This window comes from Gambusia affinis, linkage group LG07, assembly GCF_019740435.1.
Source record: "Gambusia affinis linkage group LG07, SWU_Gaff_1.0, whole genome shotgun sequence".
NCBI classification, from domain to species: domain Eukaryota; kingdom Metazoa; phylum Chordata; class Actinopteri; order Cyprinodontiformes; family Poeciliidae; genus Gambusia; species Gambusia affinis.
This window is the reverse complement of record NC_057874.1, coordinates 5,384,830-5,392,737: the sequence shown is the minus strand read 5'-3', so window position 1 is coordinate 5,392,737 and position 7,908 is coordinate 5,384,830. Positions and strand designations below refer to the sequence as shown.

Genomic DNA, 7,908 nt, shown 5'->3' with positions numbered 1-7,908 from the left:
ATTTATGAACCTCTGAGTGGCACTACTCCATTGCGGCATCATAAGCAGCAACCTCATGCCATCATGTACATCACCTGAAGTTTATACATTCTGCTTTTTATGTAGTTCTGCTACAGGTGGATAGTATACATTGGAGTGCAATCATGCCACGAAGAAGTTGAGTGATATAACAGAAAACTTGGTAGCATCTCCAACAACTAGGTTTAGTGTGTGATTTCCACAGGGCACACATAGGGCTCTGTTGTTAACTTGTAGGACTCTCTTCCTACATGGATGGAGTCCTAGGAAAACAGTCCTAGGACTCCATAGTAAATATTTAACAGTATTTACCATATTTACCATTGCTGTCTTCATTCAACTTTTCTGAGTTCCCTAAAAGCAATATTCTTCTCTTCAATCATGTCACAATAGCCACTAATCTTTTAAAATTTCCTTCCATTTAGTAACTTCAGCATTTCTTAGATCTTTTCTTGCCTGATCAAGTCTGTCATTCAAAGTGTGCCATTTCTTCATGATGGTGATTTATTTGCCACACTTGTGATTCTAAAGATGGGCATGGATATTTTTCCAGTCGCTAAAACCACTGGAGCTCAGGTTTTCCAATGACACTCTAAGGAAAGAGCCAACGACTGAGTTGTGTGTTTTACTGTAGACAAGGCAGGAATTTTCTCCCCATTCTTCATTACTGTGTGGTAGTAATCTGAAGTAACAATCACTCTGCCGTTTAAGTCTTGTCGCCAGAGTGCCAGATCGTCTGCTATAGCATGAACATCAGACTACAAGGGGTCTTCCTGACTCACAACATCACAAGGCTAAAGAAACAAAAGGGCATCATTACATTTCTGTGAATATCTGTAGATATTCATGTTTCTTTAATCAAGTCTGAAAGCTTTGACTTGCTTTTTAAGCCTTTGGAATAGTACTACACTAAATGGCTCGAATATTGTTAGCTTTTCAGGTCTGACATGTTAGATAAAAAATTAGTAAATGTGTTAATTCTAGTCTTTTGATTTAGTTTTGTGAGACCAACATTTAAACAAGTCAATACCGAAAGATGCTATTTTTTTGGGTGACGTAACATTAACATGTAACAAAGCAGTTAATCAGAGGACTTTGGGAATAGTCCTCTGATTAGTTGAGGTTTCACCAGCCAAATGTGCAATCATTTTTGGAAAAATTATCAAGACAAAACATTTCCAAGGGTAACAATGTGTAAACATTTTAGATCCATTCACTAAAAATTTATTTTCCCAACTTTTAAACATTAAAATTTTAACAATGTAACAAATGCTTAAATTTTACTATTTGTCCCTAAAACATGTGTTACAGGAGTTAGGAAAGATATTTTATTTGCTATTAATGAACCATGGAACTTTTTTTTTTTTTTAAATAAAAAAAGCTTCTGAAATTTTTTTAGATTGGGGTATTTTGGCTTTTTTCCATATTCCTCACACACATTCTGTAGTCTCCTTTGCATGACAAAAGTCTAATTCATCATAAAACGTTAATCGATCCATCATCCATACCCAGTCATCCTTGCAGGATCGTAGTGGACTTGCTGCTTATCTTCACATTTGACAATCTCTCCCAAGTCAAACCCACGGGTGTGATGCAATTTTCAGACTGAGAATTGGTTTTATTGAACAAGTTTGTCACAAAAACAATGAGTTTGACTTTAGATACACTGTGGTCTCTATGTACAGACATTTTAAACATAAGCATGGGAAATAAAAGAAAATTAAGATACATTTGTACAATATTGTCACAAAACAAGAAGACAACGTTCAGTTAATTGGAAATGTACACAGTTTTGATTCCCAGAATTCTTACTTTTGCTCATCAGAAAGACGGCCAGCAGTTAGACACTAAAAATAGGATGGAAATACCCTTTATTGTCCCAGAGTGGGAAAATTCAGGTGCAACCGCAGCCGGGTGACAGGCAGTCGAAACCTGCCTAAATCGTTTGTGTGCAGAATGTGTGTGGTCTGTAAAAATGTTAGACGTCCTCCTCTTGTCCCAAGACCTGTATAAGTCACAAATAAAGGAAAAGTCAGCTCTATTGTCCTGTTTTGTGACTAACCCAAACCCAACAAACTGAATAATGGTTGTGTAGATGGCTGGCAGCTCCTGTGGCAGATTGTCCTGCTGTGAGGAGGATTTCAGGTCCAGAGAAAGTTCCTAGTGCGAATGGGAAGGATCTCAGTAGACAGTGAGGATGGTGCGGGATTGATCTCAACGGTCTCGAGTGAGTTAAGCTCCAGGTTGCTGATTTGTACACAGACTCATCACTGTCCTGAATCAGAGCAATAGCACCTGTGAACATTAGTAGTTTCACAGACAGATCCGCCATCCGCGTAAAGAAAGAAGAGGAGCAAACACAGACCTCTGAGTGCCGATGGATCTTGTGCAGAAGAAGATGCTGCCTGCCAGTCAGTGAGGAAACTGTTGATCTACTGACAGGTGGAGGCTGGCAGTGTGAGCTGGATAAACTTCTGATGGTAGCTGGTGTTGAACGCAGAGCTGAAGTCCTGAAACAGGTTCCCGGAGTACGTCCCTGGAAAGTCGAGATAGGCCCGGGGAGGGGAGTATAGTCCTTGGTTGGCTGCATCGTCCAAACTGTTTGCCCAGGTGAGGGTTCTGCTCAGGGAAGGGGGGAAGGGCTCCTGTAGTTGGTTTTAAAGTAATCCCATCAGAGTTCTGTGAAGCGTAGGTATATAAGCTGACATCTGATGTGAGGCACCCAGCAAAACTCTCTAACGACAACTAAGTACTTCTTTCAAAGAACAAGATGGCAGATGATTGGAGAAAACAGACGTTTGCTGCCAGGCGGCACAATGAAGATACAACGAGGGGCTCTGCATTCACATACACAAACAGTAATCAAACAAGAGGTATGCTTTTTATTTTGATCCACTTAGTGTGTAGACATGATGTTATGAGAGATTTATTTATTCAAGCCAAATTTCTAAACAGTCATTTTATAAAGATTAATTACACAAATAGTTAAATGTTTGAGCTGCTTCTATTTTATTTATTTTTTTCAATTTTCAATGTAAGGCTTCTCACAAGTGTGTGCACTTTTATCCACTCAATGGTTGGACCTCTTCTTGCATGAATTACTGCATCAGTGTGGCATAGCAAAGAGACGATCAACCTGTGGTGATGCTTTGGTGAGATAAAAGCCCAGATTGTTTTCATAGTAGCCTTCAGGTCATCACCCTTGTTGGCTCCCATGTCTCTCACCTTCCTTTTGACAACGGCCCATTGATTTCCTATGGTGTTAAAGGTCAGGGAGTTTGGCCAATCAAGAACTGTGGTTACTCAACCAGCTTATGGTACCTTTGGCCGTGTGGGCAGGTGAAAAATAAAATCAGCATCTCCATACAGCTTGTCAGCAGAAGGACGAATGGTGTTCCCTAAAACATCCTTGTAGGCTGTTGCATTGACTATGGACTTTATAAAATCCAGTGAACCAAAACATCACTGACTGTGAAAACTTCACACTACACTTCAAGCAATCACTCTTCACTTCACTCTTCCTCCAACGACTGGAAACTTGATTTCCAGATGAAATGCAAGGTGAAAAAATGACTTTTGACCATTCCACAACAGTCCAGTTCCTGTTCTCCATAGGAAGATGACTTTGGCATTGTCTCTGGTTCAGGAGTGGCTTGACATGGAGAATGCAACATTTGTAGCCTGTATCTAGTATTGGTCTCTGTGTTGTGGCTCTTTTAGATTGGATTTCACTTGACAATCCTCTCAAGGCTGTTGTTCCTCCTGCTATCGGTGCACACTTTTCTACCATGCTGCATCCTCTGTTAATATGTTTGGATGCAGAGCTCTGTGAACAACTAGCTTATTCAGCAATGGGTTTTTGTGGATTAGCCTTCTCATGCAGGGCGTCCATGACTGTCTTCTGGACATCTAACCAGTCAGCAGTCTTCTCCTTAAGAGTGGGAGATTATTTAAAGCATTGTTCTCAAACTCCAGTCCTCAGGAGCCAATGTCCTGCGACTTTTAGATGTGTGCGTTGTGCTACACAGTCACATTACATGGCTAAACTGCTTCACTAGCATGGAGGCAAGCTCTGCAGAGCTCTGCTAATGAGCTAATATTGGAACATGGTGTACTGAAGCAGAGAGACATCTAAAAGTTACAGGACATCATTGAGATCACTGGTTTAAAGGCTTGGGAAATCTTTACAGATTTTGAGTTAGTTAGGTGTGACACCATGAGTTTTCATTAATGAGCTGTTTCACTATATTCTTATTATACAGTACAGACCAAAGGTATGGACACACTTTCTCATTGAATTCAATGAGAAGGTGTGTCCAAACCTTTGGTCTGTACTGTATGTGGCTTGTGGTAAAAATTTGTGCTTTTCATTATCATTATCTGTAAGCCATAATAATCAAAATAAAAAAACAAAAAGTTGGAATATATATCACTCTATGTGTAATAATTCTACAAAATATGAATTTCACTATTTGAGATGACTGGCAAGAAATATTGCACTTTCATGCAAGAATCTTTTTTTTTTTTACATATACCAGTATACAACATATTTGTAATGTAAAAACCTAAAAACACATTGTTTTAAAAAGGCAAATGCCTCTGAATTGCAATGTGGTTGGCATGAAATTCTAAGATGTGGACTTTTCTCACAGATCCTTTTGAAGGACCAAACTACCACATCGCTCCTCGATGGGTTTACAACGTCGCAACACTCTGGATGTTTATCGTGGTCGTTTTATCAGTCTTCACCAACGGCCTCGTCTTGGTAGCCACAGCAAAGTTCAAGAAACTTCGTCATCCTCTCAACTGGATCTTGGTCAACCTTGCCATTGCTGATCTTGGCGAGACAGTCTTTGCCAGCACCATCAGTGTGTGCAACCAGTTCTTTGGATATTTCATTCTGGGACACCCAATGTGTGTCTTTGAAGGCTATGTTGTCTCAACTTGTGGTAAGTTGTCACAGTGATAAGTTATGTTACAGACTTGTAAATTTATTTTAATCAAACCTAAAGATGAATTCTGATTGCAGACTCTTAAAGTGCATGTCGTCATCCTTTTTTCTGTGCACAGGAATTGCTGGGCTTTGGTCCCTGACTATCATCTCTTGGGAGAGATGGATAGTTGTGTGCAAACCCTTTGGAAATGTCAAGTTCGATGCCAAGTGGGCCACAGGTGGAATAGTTTTCTCCTGGGTCTGGCCTGCAGTGTGGTGTGCTCCTCCCATCTTTGGATGGAGCAGGTAATCAATCAATCAATTAACCAATCAACCAATCAATTAACCCCAGCCCCATATGCTAATCTACTGGATCTAAGTGTTTATACCCTCAACAATCAGTAGAGCAAGCTTTGTTTAATGCGAAGCAGATGCTAAAATATTTCCTTGTATCAGGTATTGGCCTCATGGACTGAAAACGTCCTGCGGGCCTGATGTGTTCAGTGGAAGCGAAGACCCTGGAGTCCAGTCCTACATGATTGTCCTCATGATTACATGCTGCATCATTCCTCTGGCTATCATCATCTTGTGCTACCTGGCTGTGTGGTTGGCCATCCGTGCTGTAAGTTTCATCCTTGACAGATTTCTGTTACTTTAGTTTTATCGCAGCATTAAAGAGAGCCTGATCAAATCTGACCTCTTGGTTTGTTGGCTACAGGTTGCTATGCAGCAGCTAGATAGTGAAACAACCCAGAAGGCTGAGAGAGAAGTGTCCAGGATGGTTGTAGTCATGATCATAGCTTTCTGTCTCTGCTGGGGACCATATGCTACTTTTGCCTGCTTTGCCGCAGCCAACCCCGGATACGCCTTCCATCCTTTGGCCGCTGCCGTGCCTGCATATTTAGCCAAAAGCGCCACCATCTACAACCCTGTTATCTATGTCTTCATGAACCGACAGGTGGGCACAACAGTCATGTTGTCACATCAATTTAACTGAGCATACCAATTATTTTTAATGTATTTACCTTCGTCCTATTCTTCCGTTCAAAGTTCCGCACATGCATCATGAAACTCCTTGGCAAACAGACGGATGATGATTCTGAAGAGTCCACATCGAAGACAGAGGTCTCGTCTGTTGCACCTGAATAAATAGTCAGTGTTCTCGGTTTTGGAAAAACGACTTTTACCTGTACAGAAACTGCTTATTGTTTGTTTGTTATTAGCGCCGGGACTGTAACTTGTTAATTATGAATAATTAATTACATAGATTTTAACATATTAAAAAATTGAATGCAGTTAATTATTTTTATTTTTCTTTTTTTTCTTTTTTACATTGAAATGGTTTAGATGGAACCTTTGCATTTTATTTCCGGTACAACATATAAAGCCGCTGCACAAGCGACATCTGCAAGCAACTATGGATAGCAATGCCGCTTCTCTTGGACCATTGGGGGTTAATTTCTGATTCAAAAAAAACAATCTGGATGGAAAAGGCTATTGTTGTTTGCACATTATCCAAAAGTGATCTGACCTATCACTGAAGCTATTCAAGCCTAAAATACCATTTCAATTCTAAATGTGTTGCAATAAACAAACAGTAACAAACACAGACATCCCCAACTTTAATGTCAGTATTCACATTTCTAAAGTATTTCTTTCAGAGAAGTTACCTGAATGACACTTGAAATCTGAATGCACATAATTGCACTTTGCACCAGTCTAATGGTTCAATAACAGAAATAAGAGATTAAAAACAATAAATGTTGTTGTTGTTGTTGTTGAGTGCTCATTTATTTAATTATTTGGTATCAAAAAGGCTTTTTAAATTTAATTTTTGCTTATGTTTCCATATAACATTTTCTTTTAAAAGGTGATAAATTGCGATAAATTAATTGCAGACCTTGCAAGTTACTCAATTAAAAATGTTCATCCAGGCCCACCACTACTTGCTGTATGTTGGCAAACAATTTTTTCTTTTCCAAAGTAAAAAGTTTTAAGCTTACTTATGGGAGGTCTATTTTGACTTTATTGTTGATATGACTTCAGCACTTTTTTTTTTTTTTTTTTTTTTTGGCTTTTTGTCCTTCTATTGTTTTATGCTAAAATGAAAAACAAATCAAAAAAATTTAAAAATCTCTTTGTTTTTCCAAGTGATTCTTCTACGGAAGTTTTTTAACTTCTGACAGTTGATTTCTGAATTTTAGCTGAACTACGCCCCCCGTTGGTTGGAAAATGTCATGTCAACAGCAACGTGGAAATCTGTACAAGCTTTCGGCTTCCGTATTTGGTGCTACTTCAATTCTTCAAGACTACAAGACCTCTGTTAACATACCAGAATGCTTTCTTTCTCTATACACAGCAAAATCTTTTAATTGTATAGAATGTAACTTTGCTTGAAAGCTCAGTTTAAAAATGAAATATTAAAATTGTCATTTTTTGTTGTCTTGCATTTATTTTTTTGTCTCCTTTTTTATTAACCTGGTTTGTGTGCTTGCATATTGGTCCTTTAGAGCACTTTCTACTGTTTTGTATGGTCAGGTGCTTTGTGAAAACCCTGTGAAAGACACATTTTTTATTTATTTATTTATTTATTTTTATTTTTTTTGCTGCTCCTTTGAATTTTGTAATATTTTGACAGTGTGAACATTTGACAGTGCTTCTCCTTTCTTATTTATGCAGTTTTGGGTGCTTTGAAGATATTTGATTTTCCATGGGATGTTTGGTTTGGCACAGTTAAAGCAGTCATTCTGACACTTACCAGTTTTTTTTTTAAGAGAGCTAGTTTCTGTCCAGTTAATGAACCTGAATTCCAGTTGTGAGTGATTGACAACAGTAAAATGTCATAATAAAAACATAAAGAAACACTTATCAGATTGTTTATTTAGTTAAATTGGGAATGCATTTTTTAGATTCTCAGGAAACCACAATTTGTCGACATTATCAACATGTATCTTCAA

At 38.5% G+C, this 7,908-nt stretch overlaps 1 protein-coding gene across 1 annotated transcript; it reads left to right on the top strand.

Moving 5' to 3' along the window:
• The first annotated feature begins 2,788 nt into the window (after window positions 1–2,788).
• On the top strand, window positions 2,789–6,186 carry LOC122833743 (red-sensitive opsin-like). The gene is made up of 6 exons (XM_044121579.1): window positions 2,789–2,891; window positions 4,671–4,967; window positions 5,089–5,257; window positions 5,408–5,573; window positions 5,670–5,909; window positions 6,002–6,186. Exons 1-6 carry the CDS (start codon window positions 2,789–2,791, stop codon window positions 6,098–6,100), a joined length of 1,074 nt encoding a protein of 357 aa, XP_043977514.1. The 3' UTR covers window positions 6,101–6,186.
• The last annotated feature ends 1,722 nt before the right edge of the window (window positions 6,187–7,908 follow it).